General features: G+C 36.7%; 4 protein-coding genes and 1 pseudogene across 4 annotated transcripts; 3 read left to right on the plus strand and 2 right to left on the minus strand.

Moving 5' to 3' along the window:
* The first annotated feature begins 3,452 nt into the window (after window positions 1–3,452).
* On the plus strand, window positions 3,453–3,863 carry LOC143541573 (uncharacterized). The gene has a single exon (XM_077034365.1). The coding sequence runs from the start codon at window positions 3,453–3,455 to the stop codon at window positions 3,861–3,863; it is 411 nt and encodes a 136-aa protein (XP_076890480.1).
* A 3,133-nt stretch (window positions 3,864–6,996) lies between these two features.
* Window positions 6,997–9,946, plus strand: LOC143541574 (protein SEH1-like; annotated as a pseudogene).
* A 96-nt stretch (window positions 9,947–10,042) lies between these two features.
* On the minus strand, window positions 10,043–11,248 carry LOC143541585 (putative WRKY transcription factor 41). Its single transcript, XM_077034374.1, has 3 exons — window positions 10,885–11,248; window positions 10,664–10,792; window positions 10,043–10,578 (listed from the first exon to the last, which is right to left on the minus strand). Exons 1-3 carry the CDS (start codon window positions 11,205–11,207, stop codon window positions 10,086–10,088), a joined length of 945 nt encoding a protein of 314 aa, XP_076890489.1. The 5' UTR covers window positions 11,208–11,248; the 3' UTR covers window positions 10,043–10,085.
* A 5,443-nt stretch (window positions 11,249–16,691) lies between these two features.
* Window positions 16,692–17,045, plus strand: LOC143541576 (uncharacterized). The gene has a single exon (XM_077034366.1). It carries the CDS (start codon window positions 16,692–16,694, stop codon window positions 17,043–17,045), a length of 354 nt encoding a protein of 117 aa, XP_076890481.1.
* Window positions 17,046–18,088: 1,043 nt separating this feature from the next.
* Window positions 18,089–19,596, minus strand: LOC143541577 (putative WRKY transcription factor 41). Its single transcript, XM_077034367.1, has 3 exons — window positions 19,166–19,596; window positions 18,927–19,058; window positions 18,089–18,614 (listed from the first exon to the last, which is right to left on the minus strand). The coding sequence occupies exons 1-3, from the start codon at window positions 19,474–19,476 to the stop codon at window positions 18,089–18,091; spliced, it is 969 nt and encodes a 322-aa protein (XP_076890482.1). The 5' UTR covers window positions 19,477–19,596.
* Between the last annotated feature and the right edge of the window lie 7,297 nt (window positions 19,597–26,893).

A 26,893-nucleotide genomic window follows, 5' to 3' on the forward strand; every position in this document is an offset into this window, starting at 1 on the left:
CCCAATAAGGGGAGATTCAGCACTAGCAGGAGCAGGACCAGAACCAGCGGCGCCGGAAGTGCCGCCGGGAGTATCACCAGCAACTGTTGCGCCAGCTACAACTCCTATCAACAAATAAACAAGGAAAAATTGTTTATGACTGACTCCAAAGGGAAAAATTTAAAAGACATATGTGCAAAACTTACCTTGGCGCAATTCTGTTCGCGCATCGAACATCGCCATAAAATCCATTCTACCCTTTTCAGAGGGTAGAACAGGGGACTTCGATGGAGTCCCCGGCGCAGCCGTGGCACCTTGTGGCGCCTGCGGCTGATCTGTTACCGTCGCTGCCTCTGCAAACATTTAAAGGAGCAAAGGTTTAATAACAATTCAGGCAGATGAAGATAAATAAAGTATACCTGTTGCAGGCGCGGCACTGCTTCTCTCTTCAGCCGCGCGAAAGGAGGAGGCGACGCCACCATACCTCAAGTGGACAGGAGGTCTGCCCACTCTCACAGGCAGAGAAGCTAAAGAAACCTTTGTGGTAAACACCTGGGTTTCCTTAGGTCCCTTCGTTTGAGCATGGGGATGAGCGACAGGGGTGTCCTCTTTCTTCTGTTTCTTACTGGCCCCTGCGCCAGATTTCCCCTTAGCTTTGCGCTTTAGTAAAGGCGCCTCCTCTTCCTCCTCCTCCTCTTCCGCGAGCTCTAGCTCGTAGTTTTCAAGCGCATCTACAAAAGCAAGCGACAGAAATGTTAATAAACTTGGGTATTCTAAAGGAATGAGCAGCAGTGCGAAGACTTACCAGGCGCGTCACCGTCAAAGTCAAAATCCAGATCTACTGGGATGAACAGGTCATCGAAGCGATCCGGGAAACCAACCTCCCCAGCGCCAAGTTCGACGGAGCCGCCCTCCACATGTTCATCATAAGCGGCAAGGATGTAATCCTTGGTGACTGCGCAAAGCCAAGTTAAATGATATCAGCAAAAGAATTATGTTCGCGCAGAAAAAATAAATAAAGCAATGAAATAAACTTACACAACCCGTCGACTTGGATAACGGGCTCAAGCGCGCTGTCGGCCCAGAGCCTGCTCATGCCGACCCCAACCAGCGCCTCCTCGCAAATTTTCTTCGCGGGGGATGGTTCGGCGGTCAGTTTCTTAACCCATGCGCCAGTTGGGTTCTTGAGGACACCCTCATCCGCAGGCGCAGAAGTAATAGAGCGCATGGTCATACGGATGGGGATCACACCGGCCTTAATGTAAAAAAACCTCTCAGACCAGTCATGAAGGCTCTTGAATGAAACAGTGGAGCACTTCACTTTCTGACTGCGAGGAATAAAAGAGATCCAATTGTCTTGGATCTTGGCCTTATAAAAATATTGAAAGCGCCGAGGAGTGGGTTCCTCGCGCTGGGATTTGCACATGAACTCAAAGTGAGTCACGCGCACGAGTCCAAACGGATGGACTTGGGATATGTGAATCCCATAGAACTTCAACAGTGCACCCACAAACCTTGTCATCGGGAGACGAAGGTTGCAGTGGGAGAAAAAGTGGCTATATAGGGATATATAGCCGGCAGGCGGGTCCGCCGCCGTTTGCCCGGACCTAGGCAACATGCAGCCAAACAGGGTGGGAAAGCCCTGAGAGGTGATCAGGTTGTCGAGATCTGCCTGCTTCAATTTGCAGGGGATTTCATTCCACCTTTTGGTGGCCTTGGTCCTCCCTACTTCCTCCGATGTGGTCTCAACAACTTTCTTCCCCTTCCCCTTTTGCTTCAATGTCGACATCACCACAGATTTCACACGGCGTCTTCGAGAGGCAACGGAGGTGATTGAAGGGCTAGACGAGTATGAACTATCAGACATACAACTGTAATAGCCGATAATCGAGGATTCGAATCGATGTAAACACTCAAATCAGAATGTGAAAGCAGAAATTTGAATTTTAGCAACAATGAAGATGAAGATAAAAATTTCCTAAGGGCCTGCTTTTATAGGCCCAGGAGAGAGAAATGAGGCAGCTGATCGGGTTTCACGCGCCCCCACTCGCAGGGGCAACCCAACGACGGCGCGACACGTGTCCCTAACAGCTGTGTGAGGGGACAAAAAGATGTAACCGACCTGCCACGGAACAGAGACGCGCCCCCACTCGCAGGTACTAACCAATGCGAGTGCGACACGTGTTCAAGACAGCTGTGTGAGGGGACGTGAAAGGCAACTGTAGCACCTCGAGCACACGAAACGTCTGACACGTTTACGGCGCACGTCATCACCAACCAACCACGTGTTTGGACCTTTCGTTTTCAACCAAATGGATAGAACTTCGCGCGACGATGGAAACAACAAAGAAAACGACAAAACCCCCTATAAAAGGACAATTCAGTGAGTCTAATATCTATCTTACCACGCTCGCGCAAGATAAGACACACATTAGACTGGGGGGGCTTGAAGAGGTATGTACCCGCCTCAACACCAAGCAAGGCGGGTCAACCCACAAGATAAAGACATTATGAAGGCACAAAGCCAAAACCCAGGCGCATCGCGCATACAAAACATGCTCAGGCATCATATGCTCGCGCATAACATATGCGCGCGGCGCATATCGCATGCTCTTGCACATCACATATGCTCGCGTGTCACATATGCGCGTGGCGCACCAGCGCGCGGCGCATATCACACGCTCGTGCATATCACACCTGCGCATGAAATATCTGCGCGTGAGAATAAAAAGAAGACTTCGCGCATCCTCAGGATGGGCGCATATCACACGTGCACATAATCAACCTCGTCCTTATCCAAATCAGGATCAGGGCAACCTTGATTGTGCACGTCAGACACTCTTCTAGAAGGCATCTTTTTAAGGAGTAAGAATATGCTGATGTTGACAGCTGCCAAATGAAAGGTCGACAACTCAGCATGACACATGTGCTACCACATGATTTCAACCAACGAGAAAGCGCCAGGTGTCCCAGAGGACACGTGGCGCAGTGCGATTGGAGGAGGCCAACGAGGCTGAGCCCAGCCAGTGGAAACCCTAGCACTATAAATACAGCATCAACTCCACTTTGATGACACATTCATTCACACTCAATCATTGACAGTTACAAGCAGTGATATCACATTCAATCATATTGAATTATATTCACTCACAGTCAGTTACAGAGAAACACACAGTCACACTATCAAGAGTATTCAGCGATTCAGCAATACTCTTGAGATTTCACTGACTCACACTTTATTATCTTCTCCACAAAGATACTGATTCTCACGCCGGAGGGTTACCCCAAAGAGGACCCCTCTGTCCCTTTCTGAGGGGTAAGTAACGGCGCTGTTCATTTTGTAGGTGGAAGAACACGGATTCAAAGGAACCATCGGTGAAACAGTTTAATCATACCCGAGGAAAGTAGATCTGCTACCAGTGAGTAGATCCACGTTTCTTCATGTATCTCTCTCTCTTTAAAGTTAACAACAAATGGAAAACACAAAACATGAAATATGGGACTGTGGCAGTTCTCTTTATGACTCCTTTGAACTCAAATCTTTACACCACCAACTCAACTCCGCCATCTCCGCCAGATCCTTGTCAATGCCCCACCTCTCCCACCGCCGTCAACCACCACCCACCGCCGGCAAGAAACACTCAAGGATCCACAAGCTTCTCAAATCACTCTTCCGGACCAAACACGCACACAATATTATTATTACCAGCTCAACAAATGAATCTTTTTATGATAAGTCCGGTGCACTGTCCACCATACCGGAAGTAGCTGAGACGGTGCCGGAGTTTGATGGGTTGTCACCGGAGATGAGGTCTTTGGTTACCAGGACAAGGTCTGACCGGTTTATGTCTGCAGCTTCTAGTGTTGGTATATCATGTGTTTGATGGTTTTAGTCTTTTAGATTATGTTGCTAGTGGTATATGTTATAAGAATTGTCATGATATATTGTTGAAAGAGTTTAATGTAATTAATGACATGTTTTATACAAATTGATAATTTGTATTAGTAGTTTTATAATTATAATATGTTATCATGATATGTTACATGATCTTTTTATTTTATAGTATCTTAAGGATTGTTCTTTACAAGTTATAAGCTTGATTTCCGATGATAGGATGTTTTTCTTATATTTTTATATTTAGAAAATTGAAATGCTTCGAATATTAATTTTTATTTAAAATAAATGTTGATGGATATTCGATATGTCGACGAATGACCAAATAAGCCATCCGTCAGTGATGCGGTGGTTGGAAATCCATCGATAAACTTGACGAGCACACCTCTTTGGGACGTTGACAGAATTCATTGGGGGTCAACGGATTCGTTTGTTGTTAAAATTCCTCAAATAATTTTGTGTTTACAGTTTTGACATTATTTGTTTGTTTCATTTTGTCTAGCCTAAACACACAAGGTAGGCTTGATGCTTTATTTAACATTATTCTTTGTACGTCTCATCTTACTTCTAACATAAGTAGTCTTGGTGTTAGTCTTGACTTGGTAGTAAAATAGTAATAGGATAAAATTATGTGTGTAAGATGGACGGTTTGCATCCATGTTGGAGTAAAACCGGGTTAAGCGGAGTGTTCACCCATGATATCACTTTTGTCACGGTTAGTAGTGTTGGTGGTGAAGTGATAGCATTTGTATCTGTTTTGAAACATTTGGCAATGGGAGACATGAATTACACACTATAGCGGATCTTGAACATCTAGTATGGATGGGCTGAAAGTCACGAGACCCAATTTTTTCCCTATTTATAAGCATCGGGTCAGCAATCCAGTTCGGGTCGAGTCAGACATAAAAACTGTATATTCAATAAAACTTTAAAGCAATGGGTTATAACATGATTCCATACTGTTTAAACAAAAAAAAAGATCGCTGAACTTATTGCTTGCCTAATGTCTAAATTGTTATTCGTGAGCACTCGTGACTCGAACATGGTCTAGTGGTCTGAGTCTTCTTCGAACGGCCTACTTTCGTTTTTTGTTCGATTTCATTTTACACATCTTAGCACCCAGACAAAAACTCTTCTGCTTAAATCCAGTTGCTCGATCAAGATTGGGAGTCTGGGCTTATTGTCAGTTTTTTTTTTAAATCAATTGGGCTTGGGCCTTTTTGTTTTTAAAAAAAATCAGCCTTACGGTGCTTTATTTACATTTATTAGGTAAATGGTTTCCTGTTATTCGGTATTAAGGAATTTATTTTAAAAAATGCAAGCTTGGGCCAAACATAAATAATATGGATGGGTCCGCTAATTACATACAATGTTGTAAAACTCCCGACTAGGCGGCCGAGTACTCCCCAATTACTCCCCGCCTAGATCGAGAACTCCCCGCCTCGGCCGAGTACTCCGTAGGTATTTTCCGAGTAATCCCCGACTACTCCCGAGTACTCGCGACTCCCCAGTCGACTGCCTAGGACCGCCTAACGACTTTTACAACCTTGATTACATATAATTTTTTTTATTTACCTTTTAGGAAAAATTTACCCAACAAAGCGAAACGGCCGGATAGCCTCGGCCCCTTAAAAGACCCGTCCTTGACACACGACGATTTGTAAAACCTATCACAAATCTCCTACCATGATCCAATTATAAGTTGTAAACAAACCAATAACAAACGAAGCGTAGGGCGTTCAAGATGTTACATCACCAAAAATTCGAGATCTTGAACTTCTTGTTGTGGATGTTTGAATATTTGAAGATTTCTGTAACGATATCTACACGACAACTCAACTCAAGTGTGAACTAGCCAACAACACAAAACTCCAATATCCAAGGTTTGAACAAGCCTGAATTCATCCCACTGTATGAGATGGCTATGAATTAGGTTCATCCCACTGAATGATGTGACTATGAATTAGGATTCGTTCTAAAGCATATGCTTGTTTTAATTTTGTTATATAGCATTTCTTAGGTTAGAACAATCATTATTCTTGATACGTTCTCCCCTTGTTATCTAAGACGTTTGCAATAAAATATACAAAATCATTAAAACTGAGGAAAAAAGAGTTAACTTGAGTCAGATATATGCGAGCTGAATAGGAACTCGTATGTATACAAATAACAAACTTTGTTAGGATGTTAATGTTGCTGCGTAAATACGATCAACGTATGGACTCATAAAGGTGCGTTTTCTAATTTGAAAACCACACCAGAACATTGGGCTTAGAAGAACCAAAAACTGAAGTTTGGGTTTTTAAGATTTTGAAAACCATTTAGTTATTTTTTTCTATTTTTTATTTATTTTTTATTTTTGGTTTTTGTTCGGTTTTTTCAAATTTGCCTTTTAAGCCTTGCACCTTTTAATAAAATGAAGTTGCCCAAAATAATAAATTTGAATATAAACTTTGGGTAAAATCTTTAGTTATTTAACAATTAATTAATTATTACACATTTAGGTTAAATTATTTGGGTTACAATATTTATTAAAATCTTATAAATCGCTTCAAATCCAATGCTAAAAGCTGAAATTTTAAAAATTCTTCTTAACATATGCAAAATCGAAACCAAACCTTTGTTTGGTTTTATGAAAACCAAAAACCGAAAACCAAACTGTTGATTTTTGACAGGGTGCGAACAATAACCAAACCATTAACCGAACCAAAAATCCGACGAAATCAAACCGAAATTAACTGAAAATCAAAATAACCGAAAGCCAGTTATCAGTTATTTTTTCTGTTGGGTGGCTGAAATTAACCTGACCGAACCAAATGATTCTTATAATACTAGTTTTTATATCTTCATTTCATGTATTACACCACCATGTCATGTATGTATATCTTCGTTTCATCATTTCCATGGATTTATATTTTCATTTTATGTATTTATGAATAAAAATTTCAGCCCAAATTTGGTTATGGAACCGAATAAACATAATCAATTAACCAAAAACTGATCGATTAATTTGGTTGGGCCGGATAACCTAACCAAACCGAACCATATACCCTATTTTGGTATTTCCGTTGGGTCTTTTCTGTTAACCGAAACCACGAAACGTTTAACAAACACCCTAAAAAATGAGCCAATTCGATAAACAAAGAGCCCTATTAACTAGAATTAGATGGATAAATCAGTAACAGGTCTGTTCTTCATGGCACCACTGTACTCAACGATTAGCCACTGGGTTCATTGACGGAACAATATCCATATATATTCGACACTAATGATCCAGCTTCAAATTCAAGGTTCATATTATTAATATTTTCATTTCCATCATATCAACTCTACATTTCATATTTTCTTTCTACATTTTCAACCACATTGCTTGTGATTCGGTTATCACATATTCACTCGGTTTAATAATTCGCGAACGAACCGGTCCAAAAGCGAACCGCGCATTGCTTGACTCGATTACAAACCGAACCAAAATCGAACAATGATCGAGTGAGTTTCCGAGGGTTACTTATCTCCTATTTCACTTATTATTATTTTAAATAAGAAATAATTTTGAAGTTGGATATAAATATAATAATGTACCTGAAAACAAATTAGACATGTTAGTAAGGTTGCAAATTTCCATAAGAAACGAGTTTGAAGCTGAATATAACGTACATTAAAACAAACTTCTAGTAGCATGAAGATTTGAAGCGAGCAAATGAAATTACAAAAGTGAGGGAGAGAGAGGGAAATTTTAAAGGGTATAAAAACTGTATATATTATATACAAACACACGCATGCGTATATAATTATATATAAAAATGAATAAATTAAAAAATAGTTCGAGCCAACCGAACCGAGCATACTTTTGTTTCGTGCTTGGATCGTTTACAAGCCGAACCGAGTCGATATCTAACGAGCATTTTTCTAGCGTCGAGCTGTTTGGACAGCCCTTTAAGAATGCTTCATTGGTTGATAAAACTTATATTGCTTGTTGAGGCAAATAATGATGCATTTCATTGACTTTGTAGCCAATTGTTTTCATACAAATGCTACGGTTGATCCGGTTATGGCTGCTGATAACTTGAGTTTTAGGTTACTGATGTAAGCGTTGTAAAAGTTGTTTGGGTTCCTCTCGAGTATGGTGATGCAATTGCATGTATATGTTTAGATGGAAGCTTGTCAGTTTGGGAAGAGATAGGAGAAGGTATGCAATGTGTTTTCCTAGATGTAATTGTTGGGTTCGTAGGCCTTGTTGGCCCGGTTTATTATTTGAAGTCCAAAGGGCAGACGGTGTAGGGTGGCCGGGCTTCGGTTTTTAGATTTCTTGTTTAATAAGTTATAAACCCTAGATCAATCTCTATATATTTGATGTAATGTGCTTGTAATCCCTTGTCACTCAATGAAGAATACCTAGTTGCCACCCGTGGACGTAGGTCAGTTTAGACCGAGCCACGTTAAATCCTCGTGTTAGTTTATTGCTTTCGTGTTTGTGTTCAGTTCGTGTGTGCGTTTAATCCTAACAGTAATTATCATCAATCTGTATAAGTTTTAGTTAGTAGCTAAACGGTAAGCGGTATTGAATTGACACTCAACCTAATCTTTACTTTATTTGCTTCAGATAATGAGCCTGTTCAGTGGAAGCACTGCACTAGCTTTGGAGGACCATTGGATCAGGTTTTAGATTGTCAATTTGGGAACTCTCTCTCTAGTTTGAAGTTGGTGAGTAATGTGACGGTTGAGTGTTTTAGGTTCGAAAAATTCATGATGTAGTTAAGATTTGACCATTGTTGCTTTAAGTTGCGTATGGGCCTAAAAGTTTATGTTTCATTTTCAGACTGTGCTTATTCAATTTTTTTTTATTAACTTTTTTACTATCATTAAACTCAAAACGATTACAATAAAGTGGCAGGCAAATGGGCAACAAGCTGCGCTGCAACCGAACAATTGGCAACTTCAGGTGACCATAATTTTGTAATGCTGCATTGTTATATCTATTTATTATTTGTCTTACTTGTACAAAAAATGTTGATATTTCTTCCGTCGTTTTGGCTTTTAGGCTGAATATCAGAATGCTACAGATTCAATAACTAAGTTTGGAAACACTTCATGTTCATCTTCTTCTATTTCGGGGAATCCACAAAGAAGTGAAAACCACCCTGCAAGTTTTGTGCTCAGTTTCAAATCAGATACTCCACTATTAAATTCTCCCAAGGTACGCCACTATTAGATTTACCTAAACATTTTGAAATTATTCTTCATGGTTAATGACACGAGTTCTCAGTCCAACGTTTTCCAGATGCTGGAGTTGATTATAATCATGTCAAATCATGTGATTTTACTTAAGGATGTCTTAAAAGGCAAACAGTTAAGATCATTTTTGTCTCTAATTTAAGCTATACTGTCTCAGGTATGGGAATTTGATCAAGATCATCAAAGATGGCTTCCAGTTGCAGAGATTGCAGAGCCTGATGACAACGGTGATCATGTATATGCTCTCGCATGGGCTCCAAACATTGGAAGGTTAAACAACAACTTTATGGTATGTGTATGCACATACTGCTTGTAAATTTAACTATCCTAAATGGGTTGCTTTTGTTGTGTATGTGAACCGTGATCTTTAATAGTGCTTGCTAATTGTTGGTTTTTAAACATGTAACAACTTTAGGCCATATGAGTTGATAGCTGTTGCAACGTCCAATGGAATTTCAATATGGCAAATGGCATCAAACCCTGACCCTAATGGAAGGCTTTTCAGTTGAGAAAGTTGTTATGTTTCCTTGCTATCACAATGAGGTATATGTTCTTTAGCATTTGATGTATAATATATGTATGAGTTATGGATCTTCAATGCAAATTTTATATTTGTATGAGGCATATGCTCATTTAGCATTTGAATCAATTTTTTTTTATGTTGAGTAGGTGTAGCAGATGGAGTGGGATGACGCTAGCAACATCCGGGACTGACGGGAGGGTGAGATTATGGCAGTCAAATCTTAATGGAGTTTGGCATGAACAAGCGGCCATTGAAACCGCCACATAAGCACGGATCATGTATTTAGTTATTCATTACTAATGTTGTTAAAAAATCTTGCAAACAGGGATTTTGTCTGTTACCTTATCCTGATAAGTAATACATGTCTCATTATTTCTCAACATGAAAAAAATGGTTTTAAATACTTCTGTTGGTACAGAGACAAGTTATTGATTGCTATAATATTCCTATAATTTAGATTAAAAAACCCGAGTTGTTAAACGGGCTAAGATCCTGTAAATCAGCGGGAAAAGCCAATGGAGAGTTTGTAGCTGAAGCAGTGGTCGAGATCATTCTCGACAGATTCGAGTCGTCATGAGGGTGAAAGTCAACCCATTCTGTAAAATAGTTTGACCCGGAAGGCGATCCTTGCAAATAGTTAAACGATGCTGACGGGAATGAAAACGAACACGGAACTGTAGTATCCAAATCCGAGGTACAAACTCTAAGATTCTCTTTAAGGTTTGACAGCATCTCTCCAGGTTCTCTTTGGTGGTTGATTTGTTTGACTTTGATTTCATGTTTTTCGGGTGACTTTGGCTGCTGTGCTGACGGTTTAGCAGCGGGGTTGCACGTGTGCTGGCCTTTGTATATGATGTCAAACACGGTGGGGTCCTCATCGGTTCTTTGCACTTGTTTTCTCGCCATGCAGTTGTGGGCGTGTCGGTAAGTACATCTGTAATAGCTTCTGCAAGATCAAGCAAAAATCTTATTAATATATGAAGATATTAATAAATAAGTATTTGAAATTCATGACCAATAAGTTTGACAACCTTGGATATTTAGCACCCAAAATGGTTTTCTGTCCGTACTTTCTCCAACTGTAACCGTCATCCGTACTTCCCTCCAACCCGTTGTCAGTCGAGATTCGAATTTGGTCTTGCCACGTTGGCATTGCCTTCCTATAACAAACACCAATCAAGAAAAAAGATTAAAACTTTGTAGTTTGCACTACATATAATAATATAATGCATGACATACAAGTGCTATATACCTCTTTTTAGATAAAACTTTGTCGTCGTGTTGATTATCGAACGGTTGAATAATATCCTGGATCCGCGGGCTCTCGTCAATGGAAACCGACGACTCGGGGTGGCTGAGCGTTGGCGGTGCTGGTGCTAGCGCAAGTGGCGGTGTTTGACCAGCTGTGTCGCCCAAGTTGACCATCAGCATAGCTCTATCATATGATGATATGATTTCTTGAATCAAAATCTGTTTTGTTTCAGAGGATGTTTCTGAACTCAAAATGGACTTTAGATGCATGGCTAACTCCATTCCTTGAGTTAACTCATTGATGATATAAAAACTGGTGTCCATATTATTATTTTATACAAGTTGGGATGCAGAGTTTACAACTTAAGTGGGTTTGATTTTGATGAGTGAAAGGAGGTGGTTGTTCATGAGAAAGTGAGAGAGAGAGGTTGGAGTGTTGGATGGTGAAATTGAGGATTGTGAGATGATTTTAAGGTTGGAATATATTGGAAGTTTGACTAAAGAAACCGTGTGTTGAGTGTTATTTTCTTCCAGAATTTGACTCACTTTTGCTGCTGATGACCAATTCAAACATAACTAATGTACTTGTTCAGCCCTTTTACTTTTAAAACTTTGTAAAGCAACACCCTCAACTTTAATATCTATATTAAGTAACTTCATTTGCATTTCTTTAGCTAGGGCTATAAATAAACCGAATTATAAATGAGCCGAATGTTCCTGAATTGTTTGGTGAACAGTCTGTTTATGTTCAATGAATGAATATGAACAAGGACTTTTGTTCGATTAAATAAATGAACGAACACGAATAAAGACCATGTTCGTGAACGTTGATATCGCGTTTGTTTATGTCCGTTTATGTTCATTAATGTTTCTTTGTTTGTGTTTGTACATTAAAGGTTTTTAACATTTTTAATTACTTTTCTAATCTTATCACATAAATTTGAACAAAATTATTAACTGTAAAGCAAAAATATACATGAGTATTATGCGATTAATTTATATGTAAATTAACATATGAATATAAATGTTAAAAAAAAATGAACTTAGTGGTCGTGCCATTGACATTGGCTATTTTTGGTTTGTCAGATCAAATAAAACATTGTTTGTGTTCGTGAACCGTTCACAAACAAGTTTATCTTTTTAATTATTAACAAGAAATTTCATTAGGTTAGGTGTTCATGAACCATTTGCTTGTCCGACAAGAGCTTAATTGATGAACATGAACAATGCCTTGTTTGATTCGTTTACAACCCTACATTTAGCGTTATTGTTACTATTAGTGTAAGTTACAGTTTAAACCATGAAGTAATGAAATTGAATAATAATGGAAAAAAGAGATTTTCCCACTTTCCCCTTCATTACCTAAATTTTTTGGGTGTGCTGACCATTTCAACTCTATCTCTGTAACATGTGGAACATGCTAAATAGGTTTAAGCTCTAACTTGAGTTTTTAGCCAACTTAGCGTGATAATTAATAATAATAATAATAATCCAAACTTTTGTGTCAATGGATAATCACTTTTAAGGGTGATAATAATAATCCAAACTTTTGTGTCAATGGTGATAAATTGAAAATAAATAATTTTAACTTGTGTGCATTGGTCGATAAAAATTCAAACTTTAAAATCACTACCAGTGGTCCCAACTTTCAACTATTTTTGTCTCAATGAACCTCCGTTAAAAAACACCTAACGCCGTTAAGTTTTTTTTCCAGAGTTTCAAACCGATGTTTTAGGGATTTTGAACGGAATCACGATGCGATTCGAATGATGTAAAACTTATCATGAAACAGTGATCCAAGCGACAAAATAATGTTTCAATTCGGGTGTTTAAATTTTCAACTAACAAAAATCAAGTCATTTGAATCACCGTTTGGTGTTTTACATTAGTCGAATCGTATCGTTCTTCCGATTAAAAACCCTAAAATATCGGTTTGAAACTCGAAAATAAACTTAACGGCGTTAAATGTTTTTTAAAGGAAATAGTTGAAAGTTGGGACCACTGTTAGTGATTTTTAAAGTTGGAATTGCTATCGCCAATACACAAAAGTTGAGATTATTTATTTTTAATTTGCCTAATAATAATAATAATAATAATAATAATAATCCAGTTGGATGATATTGCAAATTAGTGTGGTTTCAGTTTTGAACGCATATTTTGTTTGTATGCGTATTATCAATATTTAGATATTTTATATACAAGTTTGGGATATTGTATGTGAGGCTGCTAATATATTTGATATAATATTAACAAAATTGTGTGTTATATAGTCATTCTTAGACTGTATGCTATGGTGGGGGCTCGAAGCCCCTACATCGTGTCACGGAGCTTTGGAGCCCGCCCCGCTATGGTATAAAGCCTTTTGGGCATCCCAATATATATATATATATACATGCATGTGTGTGAGAGATGGAGAAAGAGGGGGGTCCACCCCCACCCTTCTCCGCGCCGGCCATCCTCTAGGCGCCCAGCCCTTCGCGCCCCCCTCCTCGGCGCCCTCCGGCGGTGTTCCCCCCCTCTTTCGGTGCCCTTTTTCCCCTTCTTCGGCGCCCATAGCGGATAGCCTTATATTCCATCACTCCGATTTGATACAAAAATAAATCAAGACACAATTACATTGTTGGTCCATGTGTTTCCTTAAAGTAATAAGATTGGTACTAAGATTTAAAGCTCACATACATAGGTACTAAGGTTGTAATTTTATAATAATGCTAGGTACTAACTTTAACTTTCGTTAAATGTTAACAAAAAGTACAAATAAGCTTAAGGCATTATTGTTATTATGCATTCTAAACTAAAATGCTAGGCATATTTATGTTTTGTTATATTTTGGAATCTCACGTTCTGACTAGTATGACAACTGGTGATTGCCCGTGTGTTGAACGGTGAATTCGGTTGGTGAAACTCAGACGTTGTAATTGCGAGTCAAGACAAATTCAGTTTGTATTGATTGCGCTCGTTATCGAAACTAAACCTAAAAAATAAATTATCAAATTAGCATACTTAAAATAAAATAAAAAAAAATAGTGGTACTCGTATAACGTATTATTTTTAAAATTACCATGTTTAAGACAACATTTATTCGGTCGGTAAAACCCGGACGTTGTGTTGCGGTGGCAAGTTGGCACGTATTCAGTGGGTGTTGGTTACGATTGTAGTAGTACCTTAATAAAACCCAAAATATAAATTTGTCGAATTATTAACATATAAAAAGATTAGCATAAAAAAATTAAGATATTTAAAACGATGTTTACTAGGTCTAAAACCGGCCGTTGGTAACAGGTATTGGTAAACTGAGCCTTGAAACCCGGACGTTGGTGAAACCGAGCGCTACGACAACGGGTTAACGCAAATTCTGTTAACTTTTAACAGAAGTTAAAGTTAGTACATAATATTGTTACAATATTAAAACTTTAATACCAGAACCTATAGCTTTTAAATCTTAGTTCGCAATCTTATAACTTTAAGAAAAAGTCAAGGATTAACTATGTAATTATATCATAAATCAATTAGTTAATCATTTGGATGACTAATAAAGCAGTTTCAATATAAAGAATCTTAATAAAAAAAAGTGATCTCATCATACATCATGGTATAAGCTTTCTAGAATAACATATTGAGTTATCGTAAAAGAAAACCCTATATATATAAGAAAACGTGGCCAAGTACCTAAACTTTTATTTAATAAAGTCATTATATAGTTTCTTTTTCGGGTGGGTTAAGAATATTATAAACGAGTAGGTTTTTAAGGGCTTAACGGGCAAATCAAGCGGCTTAACCATATACATGTATACGAATGATCATAATGGTTTGGTATGGATAGGCACGCGTTTGGTTCACACAACGTTGAACCATCATGACTCTTTATTTCATAGTTGTTTGTGGCAAATTTTGCATAGTGGCACCATGGTATCTTGGAAACTCTTCAAGTGATCGTAGTTACGTGTGAAGCTAGGTGCTTCGTGACTATTAAGAGGTCAAGAACGGCCTATAGTTACATCCATATTTCTAATTAATTTTATGGGTTCATGGACACTTCTAGCATACACTGAATTCTAACAATTTTTATGATTGCACAAGTATAAACTTCGATCATAAGTAACTTATCAAAAGTCGTGATCAAATCCTTAGAAACAAATCCTTAGAAAGAGAAACCCAAATTCAATTCTAGGTTAAGAGTTCAAAACTCAAAAGTTAGCTTTTGCTAAAGGTTGGAGGGGAGGCCAAATTAAACACCATAAAATTCAACTATCATTTTTAATAGACATTGTATTCTATAAAGATGCAATTATGGGAGTGTTTCATCAAATAACAAGTCAACTTTTGCAAACAATATCGAATTTCTAGAATTTAAATATACCCATACGTGGTCAATTTTGTTATCCTTCCAAATTCCAAAATCAAGAGTCTAAAAGTAGATCTAGAAATATTAATTCTCTTTTCACTATTTCAAGTTGATATAAAATCTTAGAGAATGAAAGATTTTAGGATATTTTCAAGTTTAAACTTTAAAGGTTAAGAAATTAAAGAATATGAGTGATAGTGATGTAGTATAAAATTCAAAGTTTGACTTCATATTATTATATTATATTCAATAAGTTTCTTCCTTTATGCTTTCCTTTTGTCTTCATCATCTCTTTATTATACATTTTATAAGCTACATAACATCTTAAAGAGGAAAAATGGTTTAGGGTTTCAATCAACTAAAAGTCTAATGTTTATCAATACAAGATTCAAGGTGAGTGCTAATTACGTTCACGCTTTCAATGAAACATTGTGCAAACATTGTGCGTAGAGTTTCATGATGAATTGCTTTCCAAGAAGCAACATATGTAGAATTCTTCGGCAACTATGTATCTTGTGTTGTAGAATTCTTAGACTGGTTGTTATGGGGGCGCGGAAGGGAGGGGAAGGGACGCGGTGGACTTCAAACACCATAGAGGGGCGTGGTGAGGTGGGGCGCAGATGGGGGAATGGTAGAGGGGACGATGGGCGTGGTGGGGGGCCCACCACCAACGGCTATAAATAAGACCATTTAAAAAAAATAAATAATATAAAATACTATATATATATATACACCATTCACCCAATCTCTACAAAATTTTAATTCTTATATTTAAACTTTATAAAACTTTCTCCCCAAATATGTCTTCCGACTCATCTTCACACTCGAATTCCAGCCCGATATCGACAATATTTCCAATTCGAATTCAGAGGATGGAGCGATATTTAGTGCCGTTCTAGAGGCTGCCCAACTCGTAGCCCAACATTGCGAAAGCTCACAACCACTAAAAAGACGGCCTCATCTTTAACGGGATCGCATAGGTGCGCATGACCGGTTGATGAAAGATTATTTTTCGCCGAACGCGACTTTTGATTCAGAACGATTTCAGCACCGTTTTCGGATGAGTCGCCAACTATTTTTACGAATAGTTGGTGACTTAGAAAGCGTTTATGCATTCTTCCAACAACGGGCGGACGCGAGAGGTAAACCGGGATATTCAACAATGCAAAATGCACGGCGGCAATTCGTCAACTGGCGTACGGGACTGCGAGTGACGCCATGGAAGAGTACTTACAGATGTCGGAGACAATGGCTCGTGAAGCGCTTCACACATTCTGCGAATGTGAGTATTGATATTCTAATTATTTATTTCAAAACCGTAACATTTTAAGCATTAATTTCATAAAATTTGTTAAATTTAGGTATTCCACAACTATATCATAAAAAATATTTGAGGAAGCCGACTCAAAGCGACGTACAAAAAAATATACGAGGTGCATCATCAAAGACACGGTTTTCCTAGGATGCTTGGTAGCCTCGATTGCATGCATTGGGAATGGGAAGCCTGTCCTGTTACTTGGCAAGGTCAATATCATCGGGGTGATCATGATGGCCCAACAGTTATTCTTAAGGTGGCTGCATCATTTGATCTTTGGATATGGCATGCGTTTTTTGGGATGCCCGATGCAAACAATGATGTAGCTGTGATTAATGTGTCCCCTATTTTTTACCGCCTCACAGACGGAGTCTCACCCGACATCTCATTTTCCACGAACGATGTCAACTACGAATACGGATATTATCTAGTCGACGGTATTTATCCGGAGTGGGCCACGTTGGTTCTTAGCTTTACATGCCCGACTGATGAAAAACGTTAGTATTTCAAGAAAAAACACGAGTCGGTAAGAAAAGACATTGAAAGGGCATTCGGTGTATTAAAGAAACGTTGGTCTATCATTAGACAACCGGCACGTTTTCTACAAATGGATAAGTTAAGAAACATAATGTACACTTGCATTATCTTGCATAATATGATATTGGAGGACTCGGGTAGAGCAGTTTGCCAAGGCGAGTACAACGATGAGCCAGATCCGATTTGTACACTAAACGAAGATGAGAAACTTGCTAATTTGTTAAAAACATGTAAAAGGGAAACGAATTTCAGCCTTCGATCGGATTTGGTTGAACATCTTTGGAGTAATAAACAAGATGACGGCGAGGACAACGACTAAAAATAGCTTTTTTATATGTTTTTTTATTTAATTTATTTTGTATTTTAGTATTATTGTATTTTTTTTATTATTGTATTGGTTTTTTTGTTTTTTTTAAAAAAAAAAGAGAGAGAAAAGGTTGTGCTTCGAAGCCCTCTCACCATAGAGGGGTATTATGCCCTGGGGCTTCGATGTCTCCAGTGCCCACGTGGCGCTGATGTGACACTATGAAGGGACTTCGAAGCCCCCCACCATAACACGCAGCTTTAGAGCTATTGCCATTAAAAGAACAACGTTTCTTAGAGCTATTGGAGGCGTAAGAGTGAGATTAATAGTCCAACTAATGCGTAAATTACTAAATATAGAATATTCATGCGTTTTTACTATAAAAAATAAATATAATAAAATCTTTAAAATTGGGAAAAATCATTCAAGGTTCACTGGTTATCGTAACTTCAAAAAAAAAGCGAAAGTTAGAAAATTGAAATACACTCTCAAGATGGAAAAAAAATGATATTTATATAAAAAATTCTAGATGTTTCTTGGCTCTTAAATCACACACTTTAGTTTGTACATATGCATGATTCTTGATGCTTTTATTAGTACACAAATAGTTTTATTGATTCTAGCTGATAAGCATTCATTTATGCAACTAGCAAACTTTATATCTAACTTAGTACTCTTCTTTTTGTGAGTTACCGTCATATGAATCAACTAAGATATCCCGAGTTGTTAAACTGGAAATTTTGGCTATAATCTTGTGGATCAACAAATGGAGAATTAGTAGCTGAAGTAGCAGTTACTACTGACACGTTTGAGTCATGATCATGATGCTGGAAATAGCTACCACATTCGGTCAAATAGTTTGATCCGGATGTCGCGGGTGAGATAAATGTAGGCGAATATCCTTGCAAAACATTGTAATCAATTTCATGTTGATAGCTTTCAATGGTCCCGATTGATGCTGAAGGGAAGGAAAATGAGCATGGAACCGATGAATCTAAATTTGAGGTAGTAACGAGGTTTGGTGGTAACAACAATTGGCGGTTGTTTTGTTCGGTCTGGACAAGTTTTTCAGGTGAATGTGGCGATGCAACCGGTGGTGTAGCTGTGGGGTTGCAAGTGTGTTGCCCTTTGTAAGTGATCTCAAACACTGTGGGGTCTTCGTTTGTTCTCTGCACTTGTTTTCTTGCCATGCAGTGATGGGCGTAGCGGTATGTGCATCTATAATAGCTTCTACAAAATTAACAAAAATTGTTAATAATTATATTTTAATTTCGCGGGTAAAAAATGTTTCTTGTACAAGGTCTACGGTCTACTATAGAAAGACCACCACAATAGTGTACACCAGCGTGTTTGTCACATAATACAGGCTCATATGATCTCTGATCAACTCTGCACACTAGAGTCTACTACATCATATGAGTTGTATGATACGACGAAAAATGGTTATATGGGCAGTATAATCTCTATTTTCTATCAAATGGCCCATATGGCATGACAATGATGTATCAGTGGTGTTTGTTTAGTAATCGGTTATTTAATTACCTAGGAAATTTAGAACCCAAAATGTCTTTTTGTCCGTACTTTCTCCAACTATAGACGTCATCATTGTTTCCCTCCAAACCATTCACCGTTGAGATTTTAATTTGGTTTGGCCATGTTGGCAGTATTTCCTTCCTATAACATCAATCAAGAAAAAAGATTAAAGGCTTTGTGCTACATATAAATATAATGCATGAAGGTACCAATGCACTAATCGATGATAAAGAATGACAGATATATACCTCTTCTTAGATACAAGTTTATCATCTTGTAAATTATCGAATGGTTGATTGAAATCCTGGCTTCGTGGGCTTTCGTCAATGGAAACCGATGACTCGGATTGGTTGTGCAATGTTGTTGCTAGTGATGGTGTTTGACCACCAGAATCGCCACCGTTGACCATCAACATAGCTTTGTCATATGATGATATGATTTCTTGTATCAAAACTTGTTTTGCTTGAGAGGATGGTTCTAAGCTCAAAAGGGACTTTAGATGCATGGCTAACTCCTTCCCTTGTGTTAACTCATTGATAATACAAGCACTAGTGTCCATGTGTTATTGTGTACAAGTTAAAATGGGCTTGAAATTGAATAATGAAAGAGGTATGATGGTGAAGCTAAAAAATGAGAGATGATTGTAACTATTTGAATTTGAGGTGATGTTGAAGTTTGACCGGAGAAACCGTGTCATGTGTTTTCTTTCTTCATAATTGGACTCATTGTAGTAGCCACTTTTGCTACTTATGACCAATTCAAATCTTACTAATTTACTTATTCAGCCCTCTAACTTTGGAAACTTTATAAAATAACACTTACGGTTTTTTTAACTAACAATTTTACCCATGTGCAATCTCATTGTCTAGTTAAATGTTCAGACTTCAAGCCAAGCCCTTAAAAGTGATTATCATAGTGTTTGTGTAATTAGTTGTGCTTACGGGATTGACTATCATTTATTTTAACAACTAAATTTTATTGCACATAAAAACGTCTTGATAAAAAAAAAATTATTGCACATAAAAACGCCTTGATTTAAAAAAAAAAAAGGAGACGACATAGACTAGTTCCCAAAGCACAGGCTTACATATACACATGGTTGCAAAAGTCGCTAGGCACTCTTAGGACGGTCGACTGGAGAATTGCGAGTACTCGGTCTAGGCGGAGAGTACTCGGACGTGATAAATTATCATGAAACTTATTTTAGGAACTTATATATATGTCAAGTATAAAAAATCTACTAATATTTATAACAAAATATGTGAATTTCAATATAAATAAAAAGTTACATCTTTAAATACTAAAGTATTTCAAATTTGAAGGTAGTTAACTAAAAAATGATAGTCATTCTTTAATATTATAGAAATACGAATTATGTTTTAACTTTTTAAAGTAAATAGCTTGCTCGAGTTGACCGACTAGATCCAATTGCGACGAAGGTTGACCACTTTTGATTGATTCCAAGAAACTAGACGGAATTAAAGAAAGTCGCCTCGGCATCATACCTTGTAGCGATTACTCGGTGCGTACTCAGCGCCTTGTCGGGAGTTTTAGAACCATGCATATACATATGATTTCCATCCCAGCAAACATATTTAAACATTCTTTCCACCTAGGCCATATATTATTATACTAATTATCCGGTTTTGGTTATTTTATATCTAGTAATCACTTTCAAAACCTTATCAAATCTTAGTACTTTTTTCAACAAACAATGAGTAAAATTATTACTGTAATGCAAACTTACAAAATTGACATGGTGATAAATAGTCATAAAAGAACCGGTCACTTCAATAGTTAGAATTCTTCACGTTACGATTAATTATTAACTTTTTTTCTTACTAGGAGTCAAATCATTAAGTAAATCAAATCATGACAAACTAAATCCGAACCAAAACAAGCCCTTACTATAGTTATGGGCTTATTTATACAAAGCATGTAACTTTTGATAAGTTGGTTGGATTAACCAGAAACCATAAGAGTATGTAACGTTTTAACATGGACAAACCTTAATGGAGACCTGCCCCCGCAGGAGGGGGGGGGGTCATTCGAAAATTTTTAGCCCCAATGTTGGTTATGGGACCCGTCATAAGGTGGACGCCCAATGATGGCGTACACCATTTTTTTCATGTCACCTTTGTTCGGTTTTCTAGTTTCTTACACTTTACAAATCTCACAGTCACATTAAGATTCTTTTATTATATGTTATTAACTTGTTATTGACTTTTGAAGTATATATATGTAATAAATATTTGTTGCGTGAAATCATGGTGAGTGCCAGATTAGAGAGATACGTAGAACTAATTTTCAGTTTCAGCCCTTGAAGGAATGTAATTGTGCTAATAAAGCAAGTATAATTGGGTAATAATGAAAAAGTGGCTGCTGACCAATTCAAAACCCAAAAGAAAAGATTCATCCCCTTAGTTTGGCGTTCATATTTCTTAGCTGACCATTTCAGCAGACAGTGGGTCAGACTATAATAATATGTTGAAACTCCACTTCAAGTCATACTCTAATTACACTTTTTAAAGATTAATAATAAACGACTTTCATGACTTAACTTAGAAAACCGTTTGCCCTAATCAATTAGAGGGGTAAACTGGCTCGTTTCCTTTTACATGCTAATCACATGTCATGAATTAACTTAAGAAACTAAATAGAGTTAGTCATAAAGAATGAAAAGTGAAACAAAAATAAAACGTAAAGGATGGTTAAAGTTTAAACATTAGGAATGAAACATGAAAGCTAATACAAACGTAAATAATGTTTTTTGTAATTATGTCTAAAAGATAATACATTGTTGACGTGAAATTAGCATAAGAATCTGCATTGTAGATGTTCTCAAGTCGGTTCGAGGGTAAACATCTCATGCCCAATCACCCAAGGAGGCCTGAAATTTTTAGAATTATTATAATATGTATTTTTGATGAAAGAAACAACAAACCCGAATTATAATCTAACTATCTAACTCATTTAAGCTGCTTTTATAAATGAAGAAACAAAAGTTAGAAAGTTCAGATAATAATCCAGTTATTCAGTTTATGCTGATTTAAAATTTTAATTTTAATTGTTTAAACCAATAAAATATGCACCCCCTTTTAGTTATTTTAATTTACTTAGGGTTTATATTTTTACTCGCACTTGAGCTATAAATATTTAACGATTTTCGAAAACAACCCTGGATGCTCTAACAACATTTTCCTAAGTCTAAAGTCTAAACCGTTCTTTTTTTATAAACAACTTGAGCCAACCAAACATGCCAAACATTGTAACATAAGTTCATTTCTTTTGTAGTATGATTCGGTTCGTTTGGACTTATTTCAAGTATTTCAAAATGTATGTTTCTCTTGGCCACGGTTGGAGAATAAAATCACAAATTCAAAGTGACAAGTGGGATAATTAACATACTATCAAAATAATAATCTGACTTGGTCTTGATCACACATTTGATTTGGACTATAACTGTACAGTGTAACGACACGTAAATCCACCTAAGTAGCACGTTTCTCTTGTCCCACGTTGACTTCTCATGTCGAATATACGATTCACATGTCATAATAAATTAAATAATAAGTTTAATTACACTTTAGCTTAGTAAGAAAAGTACGATTAGTTAAATATATATGATACTTTTAAAAGGTTGATGGGTCCAAACAAAGTTTTTTTTATATCCTGTAATTAACCAAGTAAAGAATATGAAACTAGTATTCTAGTAATCTTTTACAAAGTTTTAACTATTTTATTTGACAATAATTTAAAGCTAACTTTTAATCTTTTCTTAGAACTTTTAATTACCATCAAACCTACAATTTTCATAATTCTCAGTTACCAACGTAATTTACTTTTTAATTGAACACGTCTCTATATATCTCTTAATTTATATTTATAGTTTTATATCATTTTAAAATAAAACTTCAAATTTCATCTATCTGATAAAAAAGATTATGATATGAAGGAGAGAGAATGAGGTTAGATTCTTGATGAAGAATATACTAAGACGGTGTGTTGTCGTTGAAGTCGGGCTTCGAATTCATCCAATAATATTGTGCCATACACTGCTTACTGGATGCGGACTGGACGCTTGCTAAAGCCACCGTTGAAGCCGCCTAAGCCTGTTGTGGTTCAAGCAAACGGTGGCTTTAGCAAATTTTCTAATTTTTTTTTTTTAATTTTAAACAACAATATATATTATTACACTCACCACCGTTTCACCATCACCCTCACCAAAACCACCGGAATCGGCCTCACCACCGTTCACCGATCACCCTCACAACCATACCAATTGCCATCATCTGCGACGCCCGCGTCTCCACCACTGGTAACTTCTCCATCAGGTTTATTTCTGTCCTCCACCCTTTTCTTCACTTCACCAGCCGCGACCCAGCTCACGACGGATCGCAGAAGTCCGTTCGCACCGCCGCTCGCGGGAGGCCAGTGTGGTGTGCGCCACCTCCTTCGCGGCTCCACTCACGGGATGACAACGGACAATCTAAGAATGAGTTTGTGAGGTGAGTGATAAGAGAGAATGAAGGAGACGTGGTATTTTTGTGGGCCCAAGTCCAAAAAAACACCATCTATTTGAAGATGGTATCAATCATATTATGCTTTCATCATTAATTCCATTACTTGGTCATTGTGACTTGTGAGTCTTTGAGCCCAGTTAGGATTGGCCGAATAGACTAAAACAACCTTGTGAATTGTGATCCAGCCCACCCAGGCTCATCTGAAGTGAACACTCTTTGAAAATAAAAAAAGAAAACAATTGTTAAAGAGTGACCAAAATCAAAGTCCAGTTTCTTCTAGAGACCAATTGCCAATTGACCAAATAAAAACCACATAATTGGCCAGAGGTGCTTCATATTCAACATTTTATTTGAGAATAAATATACTACGCACAAAAAAATTGCAATTTGCATACAAATATGAGAGCTTATTTGTGTATTATATTCTGGTTATTTTTAGAATTCAAATTTTCAACATAAGTAGTCAATTTTGTTACCATTCCAAAATATAAGCTACAAAATTAATACTTATTTTCAAGTAGAAGAACCTTATTTGGGCTTATATGGGCTTGATTTGAAGGCTAGCAAAAGCCCATTTAGTATGGACTTTTGTTTTTTTTGCAAGGGCCTACGAGTTTAACTACGTAAAAGAAAAAATATATATATGTAACCAGCCCAAAGAAATTTTTGCACTCTTTATTTTGCAAGTGCATTAACGGGAAATAATACAAAACACAAAGTTTCAGTTACGGGTATAAATTTCATAGGTGACACAAAAATACCAAACAAAAATTAACACAAAACTTACGGGATGGGTTTTAATGAGTTTGTGTCAATTTGGAAGCAAACAAGTTTATCTAAACGAGTTAGATTTGAAATTTCAATTTGAGTTTTGTGAGTTGGTTAATTTATTTTTAATAAGTTTTTTTATAAAGAATTGCAAGATTCTGCAGTTATTTTATAGGTTTTTATAATGTTTCTCTAATTTATAACTTTAGAGTGCTGATATGGAAAAAGAATCAGGTTAAGTGATCGTGTTGGTGTAAACCCACGAACACACTAGGTTTTCTTGCTTGTAAAAAGTTCGTGTTAGTGTAAAGCTTTTGATGCATGGGTCAATGATTATCGTGTTGGAGTAAACCTATGAACACACCAGCTATATCTTTGTAAATGATGCATGAGTCAATGATTATCCTCTATCCATAATTTGAATTTGAATTCTCATTATTCAAGTGTTGGTTTGATTATTAAATTAATTATCATTATTTAGTCCTATCTTGAAATAATTTGTCTTTATCTTTGTTTTAATTTTATCTCTTTGTATTTATTATTCTAGAACTTTTATAACTATTTTAGTTTTATGCAGAACACAGATGGTGAATTTTATGAATAGTTTTATGTAGAACACAAATAATGAATTTTATGAATTATTGAGGTACTGTTACTCAACTTGTGACTCAGTTTCGATTCTTAGCTCATCCACATCACAGAGAAAACCATTATTAACAAAAATTGAATAACAAATCGATCATGTTTAAGGTTATAATAATTTATAATAATCATGGATTGATTGGACTCAAGGTTAAGCAATGAACACAAAGCATGATGGCCAATTTCAGTTTCACGTTTGTGTAGACAGACGAAGAGGAATCTTACGAATTAACATCATACCATGTGTGGGCCTAACTTTGTAGTATTTGTGCATAAGGTATATATTTATGTAAACTAATTTTTTATAATAAATTTTTCATAAAAATAAATGTATAAATTGACAACATAAATTTAAAGGTAACTTGTATTAAGAAAATTATTAATCTACCCCAAACCTAAAGCGTATTTCTATGCAATTGTGTGATCAGCCCAGATAGCAGAGGTTCTTGAGTTCAATCTCATGTAAAAAATAGTTTACGTTTTCTTTAACCTAAAAGGTTTTTCATTTGCCATTCAAAACGACACAATACAGTGACAGATAAATTGCCAACAAGATGCGCCACAATTCTCTTTTAAATAGCAAAATCGATCTTACATAAAACAGCTTTGTGTCTTATGGACCAAAAACTCCATAACTTCCGGGGCTAGGAAACCAAACGCGTGTTTGTGTTTAATTTAGTGTAATGTAAAAGTTAGCAGGGTAAAATAACACTTCACCATTCAAAAAAAAATTTTGATTTGCATTTCTCATGAACAATTTTAAAGCAAAACAATATAATCTTTTTTGGTCTTTTCCGTGACAGGATCAACACAATTTATTCTCATCCGTCCAAAATAAGTACCAATCATTCACTTCACAAAATTTGAATAATAATAATAATAATAATAATAATAATAATAATAAAATTGTTGTTTCTTGACCCAATGATTCATTCCAACGGCACTCAAATCCTTTTCCAACCATCACGTGTAGGGTGCTCCGATTTGCCCGCTGCCCGTTACCACTAATCTCCCTACTATAAACCTGCCCAACCCATTCCACATTTTAATATTCAAACACAAACACAAACACAACCATGGACAGAAACTTTGCTGCTATTACAATCTTCACCTTGTTATTTGCCGTCTCCACCGCGCATATCTCACTCGATTCTAAACCCACCGAGGCCTATCTCCCTAAATGCAATACCGAACCTCTACCCGAAGATTCGAGTAATCTCGTTGTTTTACCGACCGAAGCGATGGAATCGAGATTGGACAAAGCCGATCAGGTAATGAAGATGTGATTGTGTAAATTGTATTGATAATTGTAGTTAGTGCTACTTTTAATATTTGTCTAATTATATTGTTTCTAAAATGCAAAAATTAAGTATCTATTTGCTATAACGCATATTTAAATAATACTACCTTTAACATCTGTCTAATTACATTGCGTCTAATATGCCGTGTAATTATATAAGGGAAAATTAACGTACACATGAAATTAACTAGCTAATTGTGATAATCAATTAGAGTAATTGTATTTACAAAAAGAGTAAAAAGATTACTCTATGATGATGTAATTACATAATTACTTTACTTGTATATATAATTACTTTATTTGATTCTTATTATTAGCATGTTAATTTCAATTACATTTGTTTAATTACATTCACTCTAATATATAGAAGCTGTATAACAATATGATATAACTCAGTATTTAAATTATATTACTTCTAACATTTGTCTAATTAGATTGTGTCTAATATGCAGAAATCCGATGCCGATAAGATGTTTAGAGTTGATTTAACTCCGCGGTCCGAATTCGTGAGATTCCATGCGATCAACCGTCGTTTCTCCGATCACCGACATTTTAAAAAACCGTTTGTGAAACCGCGACCCGAAGTCTCGCACGGAAACGAATTGATTTTAAACACCGAATCCGGTAAACCCAATGCACGAAACTTCCACCGCCACGGTGGATCCCCGCGGTTGAAGTCTAAACACGAGTACGAACATCATCACCGCCACCAGCACCAACACCAACATCAACATCAACGTATT

Source organism: Bidens hawaiensis, unplaced genomic scaffold (assembly GCF_021521415.1).
Source record: "Bidens hawaiensis isolate Kalapana, Puna unplaced genomic scaffold, B.hawaiensis_p1.1 tig00012613_1, whole genome shotgun sequence".
NCBI lineage: Eukaryota > Viridiplantae > Streptophyta > Magnoliopsida > Asterales > Asteraceae > Bidens > Bidens hawaiensis.